The following is a 15,024-nucleotide window of genomic DNA, read 5'->3' on the forward strand; positions in this document are numbered from 1 at the left end:
ACCCGAGCTTAAACTACGTAAATGTAAATATTGAATTTGTTTTCTGTCAATTTGTTGTTTTCTAAAACGTCACGTTAAAAATTATGTTAAGTTTTACGTAAACATTGTTTACACAGTTAAATTTACTAAATATATAAACACAAAAACACTTTAAAGTATTAATTGGCAGTTTATTTGTTTATAAAAAAATTATGTAGCAATTTACCTCATATAATAAATACAGAAACCATTTTAATATTTATGTACCAAAGCAACAAAACAAAACACTTCTTTCATTTATTCACTTCACTAGTTTTTATCACATATTGCCAAATGGAAAATATTCAATGCGCCCACTAGACCAGCCAATGGTCAAAACAGTCTCTGTGTTGCGTCGATTTTTGCTTTGGAAGCAGATGTATGAAGGATACTCAGTGGACAAGCCAGTGAGGAAGCAAAGTGGCGAGATTGTCATATCGAATTTCTTTAAACACGTGTTGAAGAGCGCTATGCACGGCGTATCTTTGAATATGACCGCCAGGTAACGACCGTCGGCGTCCCAGGCCAAAGCTTGTGGCTTGCCGCCAACTTCACGACGACCAGCATTGAATTTGGTTAAGTCGGCAATTTTTAAAGCTTCTTTAGTGGATGTACCGGCTGAAAATAATAAAAAAAAAACGTTTATAAAGAGAAAATAGAATAGAATTCAAGCTAGAATTACAAAAACTACAAATAGTGCTGTAGGCAGCATTATACAAGCCACGACTGCGCTTGTGTCATGACTCACCTGTAGCTTGCCTTTCCATGGAGTTTTGATTTAGGCAACTGCACAACAATGGCATAGACAACAGCACACAAAACATTTGAATGAATTTTACAAATGCTTTGCAGCGTTGATTGCCTTAATATTTTTACTACAAATATTTCATTTTACTCACATGCGAAAACCGTTTCGTCCTGGAAGTGCAAGCGATAGAGTATGCTGTCGCCGGTTGTAACAAAGAGCAAAAAGTTGCCACATGGCGACCAACATGCAGATTGCACCACACCACATTTGATGGTCCAACGTTCCGGCGTCCATTTCTTATCAGCGGACCAAACGCGAAAAACACTACCAACTGTGGCAGAGAAGAGGTATGCACCATCTGGCGACCACTTTAGTAGAGAACATGGTGAACCTACACGTCTAACAGGCGTATTTTGTAATTTATCTACGTCCCATATTAGAATATCAGTATCACTGATAGACGCTGTAGCAAGTAGCGTACCGCTGGGGCTCCACTGCAGTGAAGTGATCGGGCAGTGACCGGGACTGTGATTATATATAAATTAATGCACGTTTGAAATTGTTAGATATATTACTTACTGCTTTAAGAATACTGCTTGTGTGGCGCTACGTGTTATGTGCATATTCGTATCCATAGTCCATAGACACACACCCTTTTGGCAACCAACTGCAAGTTCAGCAGCGGTTAATGGACGCCAAGCCATCGAAGTTATCCACTTTTGTGAACCACTTTTGAGTACTGGCACCATAGCTGGTTCGTCGGTATATATGCGCACAATATCATCAGAGCCCGCCACTGCGATTTTAAAACAATTCGGATGCCAAACGATACAACGTATGTAGGAACGCAACCAGTCACGCGTTTCAGAGTATTCAGCCACATTATTTACGCTCACCTCACGCATATGTGGAAATATTTTGGTCTTCAGTCTTTTCACGAAATCCAGCATTTCACATGTATACTTGGCTGTTGCACATATCAGTGGACTAACAGTGGCGGTTTGTTGGTCGCGCGCCTCATTAAGTGCTTCCATGAAACCACTTTCAAAAAATGTGCGTACTATACGTTTGATGACACCCTCATTCACCGGTATCATAACATTGCGGTAAGTATCGTTTGAGTGGCCACTGACTGATGTGCTAAACATTTCACAATTCAAATTGATTTCTGGATAGTATTCCGACTAAAAATTCAAAATTCCTTCATTATGCTTGTAGTGTGCAAATTTGAAACCTTTGTCACTTACCACGGTGCAACTGTCCACCTCATTTTGCGGCAGCGCGCACAGTTGTCCCGGCACAATGAAGGTGGAGACGTCCTGCAGTGACACCATAACTGTTTAGGTGTGTATATTATTATATATAAATTATTTATTTTATAGCTGCAAAATTATGTTCGTTAAACTGAAAAGCGACAGCTTGTTAAAATCTTCATGTCGGTAATTTGCGCGAATTTAATGACACATATGGGGTTGCCAGCTTGCCGATAAACTACCTTGCAAATAACCAAATAACTGGTGGAGACATTTCAGAGTACTGAGGTTAAACGCTCACGAGATATTTTGTAGTTAATGAATAGCATATATGAGATTATATGGATATTCTATCCTGATATAGTATTGGTATATAACTATTATATTTATTGTAAATTATAAGAAAATGCTTGGTTAATAGTTTTCTGTGTATTTATGTTCATAGGCTTATACCAGCCGCAGCCGTCATGTTTTCTACAGCTTCAATATTTTACCACTACGGCAACACTTTCCCAACCACCCACCAATCCAATTGGAACCAAAATCACACTGAGAATTGTCAGCTTTTGACAGCTTAAAGTTCGCGAGCAAGGTGAAAAGTTGAACAATTGTTTACACTGTTTCAGTAAATTAGAATTTCGTAAAATTTGCATAAATTTGCAACAAACGCGGGTCAACGAAAGTGAAAGATTAATTGCAATTTGTGTAAAGGTGAGTGTACAAAGTGTGCTCAAGTATTCTGTATTAACGGTATACGCATGAAAGCGAAAGAATTTGAGAAAAGTGTTCGAAATTGATTTTTCTCGCCTTTACCGTGTTTGCTGGTACATTTTTTGTTAACCACAAGTAAAAGGAAGTGGGCCATAAGGGCCAATGATGAGAAGAGGTCAAATAATGCATGATTTAATTAGTGGTGCTGTGTATGATTTTTTTTGTTGCAATATCATGCTTGCTACTGATAAGCGGGTACGACTGTGAAAGCGCGGGAAAGGGAAATGCGGTTAAGTGGTATTTGGTGTGCAAACTAACCAAGTGTAAAATGCAACCAATTGTGACGAGTGATTTTTTAAAATAAACTTTCACATCAAAAACTTACATTCCTCCTCAAGTGAAATTTTTAATATAAACCAACATATACATATTATCTTCAATTATATTTGTTGTTGTTGATTCGTAATTACATATAAAATCTCTTAACATTGCTATCATAAAATTTATTTATCAATATTTTAAACAATTATTACGTCTTTCGTGACAAAGGCACACCATAAATACTACTGTTGCCCATTAAGATGCCACTAGCATTAACCAAACTGCGTGTACTAGGCGCTATAATGGACGGTTCATCACGGGAATGATGCGATTTCTTTTTAGCTAGTTTCGTCTTTACTTTTCGTGCGAATGTGTTGGAACTCAATGATGATTTCATTGATAGGCTAGTCTTACTTGGCATTGTAACACCACCACCAGTACTATTGCTCTGCTCCTTTTTGGACGCAGCACCAGCGCCGCTGACTACAAGCGAGTGCTGTGATTTGTTGCTGCGATGATGTTTCTTAACTTTTTTAGTGGAGGACTGTTGCACCGCCGTCACTACAATACCGCCAGTTTTGAAACGATTTATGCCCTGCACACCGGCTTTGTTTGCTTGTGACAATGGGCCACCTTGTTGGTGTAGACTGCTGTTACAAATGCGATTGGCAGTGGATTGGCTATGGTTACTGCGTGTCTTCGATTTACTTTTGGTTAGGCGGGTAATGAGCTGTGTTGTGTCGGTTAATTTCGAGAGTGCATTGCTGAAAAAAAGTGAAAAACATATGAATGCCAATGCAAAAAACCTGTTTTGCCCTACAAATTACCTGCGGCGTCGTAGCTTGTGTTCCACATTTACTACCTCCTCCTTCGTAGGCGCTTTCAGTTCCTTTTTCGCTTGTGAGACTTTTCTAAATATACGCAAAGTGCGTTCGTCTTCAATAATTTCTGGCATACCCAACGCTATGGCGTCCAGTTGTATGTCAATTTTTCGTGTTATCACCGTTGGCGCATCGCCGCCATTTTCCACGCAAGATTTGGCTACGTTGTTTAACTCCTGTTGCCAGTGCATGAGTTTTTGTGAACAGGCGCTGTAATGTAATGCAGTTATAATATCAAGATAAGCCACTGCATAGTTATTTTCAAATTGATCTGCACTCACTTGAGAAAGGCCTCGTTGTCGGCTTTTTGGAAAGTTTGATTGTCTAGTTTCTCGCGTGATGTCTTCTTCAGTTGGTGTGGACGTCTTATTATAGGTTGATTCCATGAAAGTGGACGCTGATATTCATGAAGATCTTTGGTTTTCTCAGGTTTCACTCCAGTCCAGTACTTCTTCTTTAATGATAGTTTCAAATCTAATTCTTCTATATTGTTTTCGTTCGCATTGTAGGGGTTAGTCATCCTAGAACTGAAGAATGGAAAATGTTAAAGCAAAACAAAATTTTATAACATATTTCTTCGTTGCAAAAAAAAATTTACTTCTCTGTCTACATGAAAAAATTACCAAAATAGCTGACCATGTGTGCATTATATACATAATTACAAGTCTAAGTATGTGTGCTCCCAAAAAATGCGTTTATGTTTCCATTCTAGGCATCCAAATCACTAATCAAACTCACTTTTGTCGGCCCATACACACCGGTTTGAGCGCACCATTATTGAGGTTATGCCATGAGTTGGTGCGTCGTGCCGGCTTAAATGCCACCGGAAATTCGAGAGTACCGATCGCATCGGGTAGCCTCTGCGTAGGCGCCATATTGGGTCTTATAGTGATTTTTGTACCTTTCGATGGTGATGTTATAATCAATTCGGGTGGCATTTTCGCTCTACCTCGCTCTGTTCCATTATCGCCAATCTCCTCAATGTAGCGTCGTTGCAATTCACTTTGTAATAGACGGCGTGCTCGCTCTTTTGGTGCTACACAATATTGCGGCAAATTAGCCTCTTCCTCACGTGGATTCGCCTCATCATCGGTGGAGAATGTCAAATCGGCGCTGGGATCTGTTGTTGGCAAATCCAAGGCGATGCGTGTTTCGCTGCGTTTGCGATTGCTATGCGAGCGACGCGGACGCGGCTTGCGCTGCTGCGGTGGCAGAGGGTAGACAAAAAAAAAATAAATAGGGATAACTTCAAATAGTTTGCAATAATATTTACATTTCATATCGTTTTTAATTAGCTGAGGTTGTTTGTCTAGTGCATAGTTGTGTTAATATTTGAAATGGAAAAATAAAATAAAAAACTTAACTTTTCAATCCTTCGAGCCGGATTTGAACCAGCGACCTATGGATATCTATGTTTTGGTTTCAATTCCTCTACAGTCCACCGCTCTACCAACTGAGCTATCGAAGGTCTTATTCTAATTTTGTCAAATGGTGCAAATGAAATGAGTGTGGAAATGGTATGAATGATTTGGTGAAGAAAGCGAGCGAGGGTGGGTATAAGTTGTCGATGGGATTTTATTTTTAGAAATTTATAAAATAAATTTACTGTTGGTCAAAAAAGTAAAAAATTTGGTATCAAATTAAATCCAAAATAGTTAATGTATTACTCTTTATAATTACATGTGTCGCAGTAGTTTAGGTAGCCTTAATCAACGTCTTCACATTTTGAAAAAATGTTAATAGAAAATATTTACGTTTCTCCTAGCACTAAATCTAAATTGATTGTGTTGCTTTCTTTTTATGAGGCAGATAAGAGTTGCTTTAAGAGAGTATGTATGTATTATTTAATGAAACACCATATTTTCATGTGAATATTTTTGCTCACTGCTTCCATAACAGAGCTCCAATAATTAATTTGTAAAAAGTAACGTCTCATAAATGTAAAAAAACTTATCAGACAATATTCCTTCGAGCCGGATTTGAACCAGCGACCTATGGATATCTATGCTTTAGAATCAACTCCTCTACAGTCCACCGCTCTACCAACTGAGCTATCGAAGGTGTTGGTGGATTTTGTCAAAAGACTAATTTAAATACGAAGTACTTTTTTTGGAGACTCACCTTTCTCCTAAAACGTCTTCACAGTGTTTATGCCTCCTACTAAACATAAATATTGGCTTATTTGTATTATAAAAAATATATATTTATAAAGTGAAGTGTGTGTGTTATGAAGTGAATTCCAGCTTCTTAATATTATTTTTTTCCTCAGAGTTTATAACACTTTATAAGCTTTGCTTTGTATATAAAAGTAATAATTTTCCCAAAAATTCTATTAATTTAATGTAAAAAAATTTACACAAGAATCCTTCGAGCCGGATTTGAACCAGCGACCTATGGATATCTACATTTCATTTTCGAACTCGTCTACAGTCCACCGCTCTACCAACTGAGCTATCGAAGGTGTTGAGGGCGACCTGTCAAAAGACTCACACGAGTGTAGATATCGTAATTCAAACATTTTTTTTTTACATATTTTCTGCTCTGCTGTCTATCAGTATATTCTGTAGACTATTTTTAGTACTATAATTCAGTGGAGACTTCTCATTGTAGAGTTGTCTGGTGGCATAAAGTGTTGTCTACGCTAACAATCGTAATTTGGTGCATGACTCTACTAAGCTATTTTTGTCGACTTCACAATTGTGGATTTTGTGTATTGCAAATTTTTGTTCATTTTTTATATTTATAAGATGTTATTTTACATACTTTAAAAATAGTTTTTTTTTACTATTTATTTTCTTATAAATTATTAAACTGCCAAAAAGCTCTGACATCTCTGATAAGAAAATCATGCATGTGCATGCAGATAAATGACAGGTAAACAAATATTTGTTGATACCTTTGCTTGTACATTGACATGTCAGATAAAAATAAAAATTATCCTTAATTTTTTTGAGTCAGTTTTTCATGCCAACTTTTCCGATTTAATTAGTGAGCAAATAAATAAATAAAATATGTAAATAAAGTCTATAATAGGCGACAATCAACAACAAAAACTTCAGCAAATATTTGCTGCTTCATCAAAACAAAAGCAAATGAACACCATTTGGCGGTAGCCTTTGAATCAAATTGTTACAAATTCAGTAAAATCGGTAAATACTAAAATTAATAGCAAGGTGTAACTCTTCTATTGTGGCTTGTGTACTTTTCGTAACAAAAAATATTATAAATATAAATTAGTGTTTACTCAAAATAATTTTTGTGCATTTTTTTATTTGCAAAACAAAATTTTTCTGAATAATATTTTCTTTAATTAAAATAAAATATTTTTCCAATAAATAGTAAAAAATTTAACTTTTCAATCCTTCGAGCCGGATTTGAACCAGCGACCTATGGATATCTATGATTTGGTTTCAATGCCTCTACAGTCCACCGCTCTACCAACTGAGCTATCGAAGGTGTTATAAAGACTATGCCCGAAATAAATACTGACAAACTTTTTTTTGCCTAAATCTGCATTTAATTTGTATTTCATTCAATTTATTCGCTCTAGATTTTGGACTCCAAAAAGACATGACAAGCAGATTTGCTTGCCTTTCACTTTTTCAGTCTCTATCAACACACTTTGTACGTGTTTATTTTTAAGTAATCAATCAGCTATACATAAGATAATAGAAATTATGTATATATGTAACTGTGAAAAGGTAGCTAGGTGTTTTGCTATACAGTAGTCGCTCGAAATATATAAACAAAAAATAATTAAATTTTATATTTTTGTTAATCTTTGTTTTTACTTATTGACAAGGCATAGGTAACATCATGAAATGCATCAGAGCAGTGATTTTGGTGAACTTCGAAAGTAACTCTGAATGTAAAAAAATAAAAAAAAATTGTGAGACAGAGATCCTAACCTCAAAAAAGTAACCCAATAACAACAATTTGGCAGTAGATTCTAACCTCAAAAATAATTAATTGAATAGACAAATTACGAATTAAAAAATAAAAACTAAAAAAATTCAAGAGTAGATCATTTAATGAGGAGAATTATGAAATAAAATGTAAAAAATATGAGGATCCAAGAAAAATTTACCAGTAGAATATAACCTCAACAATATTTTACAATCAAAAATATGGCTGTAGAGACACATGGGTATCATTTAATTGTGGTTCTGTCAGTATCTTTTGTTAACAAGACACTGTGCAGTGCCTCATCACAGTCTGAGCACGCGTTTACGACAAGAAATCTACATGTAAATCAACTGTAAAATATTCCCAGACACATAACCGTTACGTCTGATTTGTTTTCAATTTATTGATTTTGTTTCTGTGTCTTTGCTGTGGCCATAATTGTGTGAACAAGTGCAATTCTGCTAAGTTTTCCAATATTTAAATAACAGAGTGATGTAGTGGGAAGGGGGTTGGAGGTGAGCTTCCGTTGTGCCGCGTAATTTGCAAGTCATCGAGTTGTACCGACGACAGTGACACTGAAATATGCCTATCCGGTGCCAACTGCTTACAATGAAGCTTGTACTCAGTTTGCTCAGGGCGCTGAATTGCTGGTGTTGCTTTCTTCTGTTGAATGCAACGCCTCTTTAATGAAATTCATTGGCGCACACACAAATGAGAAACTTGTGTCATGAAATATTCAAAAAGCCTACGGCGGCGCTACCGGGTCGAACCCAAGTTGTGCCGGCTTTGCAAGCATGCTGGTGGACTTGACCTTTTCAACAGCGCAAATCGCGTGTGTTGCAAGCAGAAAATCGAAAAAAATAGATTTGATGACAAAAATGTGACAAATGCTTACATATGTACATCCATACATAGAGCAGGTGAGGAGTACCCCGTTATATGGGGGCGACAAACAACAATTAGCGCTGATGGGCTTGTAAAGCCGTCTGCCAAACAATGCATACACAAAAGCAAAAGGTGGAAAAATGCAATGCAACAACAAATGAACTATTCAATGTAAAGCGGAAGTGAAAAACAACAACAAAGCATACAAAACAAAAAAAAAAAATAGTAAAATAAGTAAAATAAGTAAAAATGCAAAGAGAGCAGCAAATAAAAGAATTTTTCGCATGCATTTTTGCCCCGCAGCAAAACAATGCTAAACTGAATTGTTGTTGGCGGTAAAAGAAAGAGAAAATATGCACTCGCCCGCCTCGCAAGCAAGCAGAGGAAAAAAAGTGAAAATTTCCTGAAAAATGCACGGTTTTCAGTTTTTGTCATTACAACAACGCTTTTGCTGGAAAAAGTGAAAATTCCACGCTTTGGAAAAATGCAGGAAAAATGTCGCGAATTCATTGCAACGAGTCATTGGTAGATACTTGAGCCTTGTGGGAATTGTGCGGATATTTTCTCTTATTTTTTTTTTTTGGAGTACTGCATTGGATATGGAGTGCGAAGCGTGAAAGCTTAACGCACTGGCATTGTGGAGGCGAAATGTGACAGTTTTTAAATCTCGCGAAATAAAGCAGAGCTGCATTGACAAAGGTGTTGGGGATTGCTTGAATTCTTTAGATGTTATATACATATGTATGAGTGGAGCTTCAATGATTGAGGAAGCTTTCACAAAGAATTCTTTTTTTTTGCTTGCTTTTGTGAGTTGGCTGCAAATGTACTCTGGAATAAGCATTTTAGAAACCACCACTAATCAATGAAACATGTTTTAAGAGGAGAGGAAACTCCTTGGAAACTCTGGAACAAATTTTAAAGGCCTAAAGATTTATATAATTCTGAGAATATCACTTTTAGATGGCTAAAAAAGTGAATTGAACTCGTAAATCACTAGAGGAACCTCAAATCATCATGATAGAAAGGACTCTAAATCTAAATCACTAGAGGAACCTCGAATCACTACGATTGAAAGGAGTCCATCGAACAAAACTCGGTCAAGATACCATAAGGAAGTCCACAGAGAGTCGCAGGGTGCTTGCCTATGAATTTATTATTGTCAGAAGAGAGAATTTGCCTCATTCCACAAGTAATTTATTTTAGTGAAAGGCATGGAGTACACAATTTGTCACTTCACTGTCATTTAAGATGGACCCGGAACCTTTACAGACACAAACTGATTCATGATTCGGTCTGTCAGATATAAAATTGAAGCTTGAACAAATTTTCACTCGCCTTGATGCAAAATTGGACCAAAATCTGGCGATAAGTAGGTTATAGTGAAATTAGATGAGTTTAGTGACCTCGCTATGGTCCAGCTATAAATGTGTTGTTCCCAGAAATTAAGATTCATAACCGAAAAAATATTGATTTAACGCGAAATTTAATCTTAGTTAACGGTATTTATCATTTCGAAGCAGCGTCTGTCTATCCTTGAGGAAGATTAACCAAACTTTAGTCCAACTAGTCTAAGAAAAATAGAGAAGTTTCTACCGAAATTCGTCTGTCGAAATTGACACGAGAGTTCTTTGGACTTCGCTAACCATGTTGGGTTAGCGTATGATAGAAGTACTGTTCACTCTTTACCTTTTGCTTTTTGCGCAGAATGAATATTTTTCTTTCCGCCAGCCAAGTGCGTAGCTTTCGTGAAACCGTCACACGTTGCACCACTGTTTCCTTGATTTTTTTCTTGGAAGTTTGCGGCTTTTGCGCCACTTTCCGGCAATCTTGTTTCGAATCCTCACCTTCGGCGGACAGAAATGCACGTTCTTCGGTCTCATTTGTCAGGGAGTCACATCCCGGTGAGGTTACCGAAACATTTTCCTGCGAATTGCCATCGTGCGCGTCTTGGAATATCTCCTCATACATACTCGCTTTTCTATTCACACCATCGCCAGTCTCGGCGCCACCTTGTATGCGCCGTAATTGTGAATTTGTGGGAATTTCTAAACTATTCGTACTCTTGCGCTTCGAGTTCTTCTTGTCGGAACGTCGCGGTTTGCCGCGTTTATATTTCATAAAGCAACGGAATTTCTTTTGGAATAACGGTTGAAAGTAAATGCGATCGAGTTCACGCATTACGCGACGCATACGTGTCAATTTGTGCTGTGCAAATGGTAGGGAGGAATAGAAGGAGCGGGTGGTAGGTGGGAGTTATAGTGACTACGGATAACTGTTTTTTTTACATACCCGCCGATGTTGTGCCTCTGCTTCGGGTGTAGAGGGAGGTGCTCTGCTCAGTGCGCAGCAAGGTCCCTCCAAATCGGAAAAACTCGAACCGCGACACTCATTCTCTGAACTGGAGATGCCACCCTCGTCGCTAAAGGGATTTGGAAGTTTCACTATTGGTACATTAGATATAGCAACGGCAGTACTTACCTCGAATAATCAGATAACTGTATATTTAGTGGCTCATCAGCATTCGAACCTTCTTTCAATAGACGCTCAATTATCTTGAGACGCAGACGCTCCTGTTGGTTGGGCAAATCAATTAAATTTATTAAAAAAATTAAAATCATAACGAATTTTTTAAAGGAATGTACTTTTCAACTAGTTTTCTTGATTTCAATAAAGTGATTTGATATGTACGACGAATTGAATTGTTTGGAGTAAGCGCAAAAAGAGGAGGGTTTCAACAGTTCAAACTAATTGCAAAAAAAAATTTGTTTCATAGAAATAAAAATTTAAATTTAAACAAGAATCATAACCGACAAAATTAGGTGATTTAAAACAGATTAAACCGTGCTTAAGAATGTGGAACGACTGCAAATTATAGACCATCAGACAGTCTAACAAAAGAGTATGAAAATTTTCGAAAAATACATTGATGCTTGTCTCTCTGAAGAGGCTTAAGGGGTTATATACAGTTAGAATTTTCAAAAAATCTATTTTTTTTTATTTCATTTTCTTAATGTACATATATTTAAGAATACACACAGAAAATTTCACATCGTTCCGGTGAATATTTTCAAAGTTACAAGCAAATGAAAAATTTGAAAAGGCGTTTCAGAGTGCTTGGAAGTACAAGGTCCAAACTTTAAACGCGTTTTTCTCAAAATGGTGTTTTCAAAGTCGGTAACCAACATTACTCGAAAACGGCGAGACCGAGTAGTCTCAAATTTTAACACGACCTTCCTAAATATATTTTTTAGTAATTAATCGAAGATTTTTTCTCCGATAAATATTTTTTTTTTATAAACAATTTAAGGCCGAAATTTCGGTGAAGAATCGATTTTTTTTTTTACAAACCGCCATTTTGTCAAAAAATTTTATTTTGCTTATTCCTTCGATTAATTACTAGATTTAACATTATTTTAACGAAATCTGTTTGGTTTTTTAATTTCGGATGATCCAGTTCCGAGATATAGTGGTCACCGCAAAACGTCTTTTTTGAGAGGCGCTCCTGGAGATCAGCTGTAGCTCTTTTTCAAATAAATATTTTTACTAGTACTATGTCTTAAAATACAGTTAAAAGATACCATAACATGTGTATAAATTTTTGGATCAATAAATTAAAAAGTTTTCTCAGAAAAAATTCTGGAAAATTCACTTTTTTTTGGCCGTCTAACTGTATATAACCCCTTAACTTTAGACATGACATTTTTAATATACTTAATATTAGTAGGGATCGCTGAACCTGATTCTCATAAAATCATTCTGTCTTAACCTTTCCGAAACATCATGATCTTTCAGCTATACTCTTGTTATTGCGCCTAAAAAATCTGATAAGGAAGTGATCTCACCTTGAAACACGTAAGCTTAAAATACTCTAAATTTGGTTTGTTGTATCATTGGAACACTTGTTGGGAGTTCTCTAAAACTAATAGATTGGATTGTTATGTTCGTTACACCTTGGCTAGTTGAGCCTTAAGAATTATGGAGATCTATAAAAGGTAGTATCACGACTTCTGTGATGTTTCAGATAATGAAGTCTATGTTTTAATAACAGGTAGCTTAGATTGAACTATGAATCAAATTACCAAAATACTTATATCTTACGTTTTTGGATATGAGACTTTGTGATGTAAACTTATCAAGGGCATAATTAAAAAAAATTAAAGGTGCCTTAAAAAATCATTAACTATCTAAAGTTCCGTTAATTTTTTTTTAGAAATTTCGGGAAGCAATCACCAGACTATTAACTCATCAACTCTACAAGGTTACTTTCAACTCACTATTTACTAAGACTAACTACAGACTACACAATTTAACTTACGACGTGTGTACTAAGTGCCACATAAACGAAAAAATAAAACAACAAAACTACAAAATTCCATTTTATAAAAAAACTTAAAAATTTTTATTTTTTTTAATTTGTTAATACAAATTGGCGGCGCTACAAATGAAATATCCGACATACAGATATACTTAAATATACAAACTGACATAATTCTATACAGTATTGCAACAAAATCACTAAATTAACAAAATAAATGAAATCTAAATCGTAGAGCATAATTTTAAAAAAATATTATTATTTTAAAATCACTTAAATAAATTGTACTTTTGTAAATAAAATACATAAATACAGACGTAATTTAATAATAAAATGTTTGTATGAGTGAAATTGCATGGGATTTGTTGTAATATATTTGATGCAATGTGGATTTGGCAAATAAATTCAATTTTAATAATATTAAAGTGGGTGTAGATGTGATAATATGAAAAGTAGAATAAATGACAATTCGTGTGCATTTGAAAGAGTGAATGCGTGCTTGGTATTTATGCTTGTAAATATGTATTATATATGTATAAGTAAGCTTAAGGTAAGCAGCATTACTTTGCTTTGTTAGAGAAAGCGCGCTAAGATAGCATTTTCATGTGAAAAATTGATCAAAATGGCACGAAACGGAGCTTTTATTGCATTAAAAATGATTTTGTAGTTGTTGTATATACAATATATTTGTTTTTGTATAACCGTTGAGCAGCTCAAAGTTAGTTGGAAGCAATATTAATTATTTTTTTTGGCGGGGAAATTACATTTTCTGAGAGCTTAAATTACTAAATACTGTGCTGTTAGTATAAAATTTAAATATTTTGCATAAATTTAATTTATATTTTTATTTTTTTATAGTATATTGTAAAATTATTGTTGTTGTATATTGTTTTTAGTTGGCAAAATTCAGTTTTTTGCCTAAGTACTCAACTGTGGAGATACATTAAAGTAGCATAAGTCGATTTGAGCTAAGGCTTTAATTTTTAGATTTTTACAAATTCTTTGTCTATATTTTACATCCTTCCTGTCTATTATTGGTATTTCTAATTCTAGAGTATTCTTTGAGCTAAAACTCGGTGTTGAATTTCGAATAAATTGATTAAATTAACTCAAATTGTCGTCATTACTTGTGTCACTTTAATACTATTTTGTCACAAAAAATTGAAAATAATTTTTAGAAACGGTCTTATAATACATGTAAGGCATATTTATGGCAAAAAGACACTTATAATTGTAGTTTTTCTTCAAAAAAAATTTTAAGTTTATTTAATTTTGTAAATAATATTTTTGTAAAAAGAAGAGAGTTCAAAAATATTTTTAAGATAGAATAAACGTTTTTCAGGCAATAGTGATGATTTGTAATGGAAAAAAATTGTTGAACAAAAGTCAGAAAAGGTAAAATCAGTGAAAATTGTAATAAAATATTGATTTTAAAAATAATACTATTATTTTAAAATTTTCAATATTCTCGTGAGACTATCGCTAGTATGACGTCACAAATTTTTTTTCCAGAAAACTCAATTAACACAGTCTTGAGGTCTATTATTCTCGTACTGTACTATACAATGCCATGCCTGTACTTTGGTACTCGATCTTTGAGTTTCGTTGTATTTATCATAAACTATGAAAACCGTTATTTTCTGAATTTCTAAGCAAGTGTGGATTTTGAGTATTTTTATAAGTAGACGAGTATCTAGAAGAAAGGCAGTAAGATGTTATACAAAAGCAATAGTTTCTCAAAGAAAAGACAAAAGTAAATACTAAAAAAGAAATAAATCTACATAACAAAAACAAAAATAATTTACATACATACAAACATAAAACAAAAAATCAGAAAAATACACAAAAATAAGTAATATCATAAGACACAAGCAATTTATAATTGAATCACACTAAATATTACGCAAAAAAACACAAACAACACATACGTCTGTCTACGATCTCTGGCAGCATCCGTCAACTCTTCTACTTATAGAAATACTTAAG

General features: G+C 34.9%; 3 protein-coding genes and 4 non-coding genes across 15 annotated transcripts in view; 1 reads left to right on the top strand and 6 right to left on the bottom strand.

Moving 5' to 3' along the window:
• Position 1: 1 nt before the first annotated feature.
• On the bottom strand, positions 2 to 2,228 carry LOC105211760 (aladin). Its single transcript, XM_011183370.3, has 4 exons — positions 2,014 to 2,228; positions 1,346 to 1,950; positions 918 to 1,291; positions 2 to 636 (listed from the first exon to the last, which is right to left on the bottom strand). The coding sequence occupies exons 1-4, from the start codon at positions 2,098 to 2,100 to the stop codon at positions 299 to 301; spliced, it is 1,404 nt and encodes a 467-aa protein (XP_011181672.1). The 5' UTR covers positions 2,101 to 2,228; the 3' UTR covers positions 2 to 298.
• A 330-nt stretch (positions 2,229 to 2,558) lies between these two features.
• The window catches only part of LOC105211762 (glutamine-dependent NAD(+) synthetase), a 140,053-nt gene continuing 127,587 nt past the window's right edge, over positions 2,559 to 15,024 (top strand). For all 5 annotated transcript variants that reach the window (XM_054231741.1, XM_011183373.3, XM_054231740.1 and 2 more), the window contains exon 1: positions 2,559 to 2,730. The gene's annotated coding sequence lies outside the window, so the exon portion shown is untranslated. The remainder of the gene's footprint in view (positions 2,731 to 15,024) is intronic.
• LOC105211763 (cytosolic carboxypeptidase Nna1) overlaps positions 3,155 to 15,024 on the bottom strand; it is a 125,633-nt gene continuing 113,763 nt past the window's right edge. For 3 of the 5 annotated variants that reach the window (XM_054231736.1, XM_054231735.1, XM_054231738.1), the window contains 7 exons: positions 11,202 to 11,292; positions 11,013 to 11,142; positions 10,410 to 10,928; positions 4,671 to 5,134; positions 4,214 to 4,459; positions 3,879 to 4,142; positions 3,155 to 3,815 (listed from right to left, as the gene is read on the bottom strand). In XM_054231736.1, the coding sequence (XP_054087711.1) occupies positions 3,260 to 3,815; positions 3,879 to 4,142; positions 4,214 to 4,459; positions 4,671 to 5,134; positions 10,410 to 10,928; positions 11,013 to 11,142; positions 11,202 to 11,292 (2,270 nt within the window). In that variant the 3' untranslated portion in view covers positions 3,155 to 3,259. Of the gene's footprint in view, positions 3,816 to 3,878; positions 4,143 to 4,213; positions 4,460 to 4,555; positions 5,135 to 10,409; positions 10,929 to 11,012; positions 11,143 to 11,201; positions 11,294 to 15,024 lie in introns of those variants that run through there. The other 2 variants (XM_054231737.1, XR_008471418.1) reach the window with 2 other exon arrangements.
• Positions 5,304 to 5,400, bottom strand: Trnay-gua (transfer RNA tyrosine (anticodon GUA)). The gene is made up of 2 exons: positions 5,364 to 5,400; positions 5,304 to 5,339 (listed from the first exon to the last, which is right to left on the bottom strand). It is a non-coding gene; the product is annotated as a tRNA-Tyr (tRNA).
• Trnay-gua (transfer RNA tyrosine (anticodon GUA)) lies at positions 5,897 to 5,993 on the bottom strand. Its single transcript has 2 exons — positions 5,957 to 5,993; positions 5,897 to 5,932 (listed from the first exon to the last, which is right to left on the bottom strand). It is a non-coding gene; the product is annotated as a tRNA-Tyr (tRNA).
• On the bottom strand, positions 6,296 to 6,393 carry Trnay-gua (transfer RNA tyrosine (anticodon GUA)). Its single transcript has 2 exons — positions 6,357 to 6,393; positions 6,296 to 6,331 (listed from the first exon to the last, which is right to left on the bottom strand). It is a non-coding gene; the product is annotated as a tRNA-Tyr (tRNA).
• Trnay-gua (transfer RNA tyrosine (anticodon GUA)) lies at positions 7,292 to 7,388 on the bottom strand. The gene is made up of 2 exons: positions 7,352 to 7,388; positions 7,292 to 7,327 (listed from the first exon to the last, which is right to left on the bottom strand). It is a non-coding gene; the product is annotated as a tRNA-Tyr (tRNA).

This window comes from Zeugodacus cucurbitae, chromosome 5 (assembly GCF_028554725.1).
Source record: "Zeugodacus cucurbitae isolate PBARC_wt_2022May chromosome 5, idZeuCucr1.2, whole genome shotgun sequence".
Lineage (NCBI taxonomy): Eukaryota > Metazoa > Arthropoda > Insecta > Diptera > Tephritidae > Zeugodacus > Zeugodacus cucurbitae.

What these genes read in the sequence shown, in the direction of transcription:
- LOC105211760 (XM_011183370.3), bottom strand. Translation starts at nt 2,100, where the DNA reads ATGGTGTCACTGCAGGACGTCTCCACCTTCATTGTGCCGGGACAACTG. An exon ending in CAAGCAGTATTCTTAAAGCA is followed by an intron (nt 1,292 to 1,345) that starts GTAAGTAATATA and finishes ATATAATCACAG; the next exon opens with TCCCGGTCACTGCCCGATCA. An exon ending in GGACGAAACGGTTTTCGCAT is followed by an intron (nt 637 to 917) that starts GTGAGTAAAATG and finishes TATTATTTTCAG; the next exon opens with CCGGTACATCCACTAAAGAA.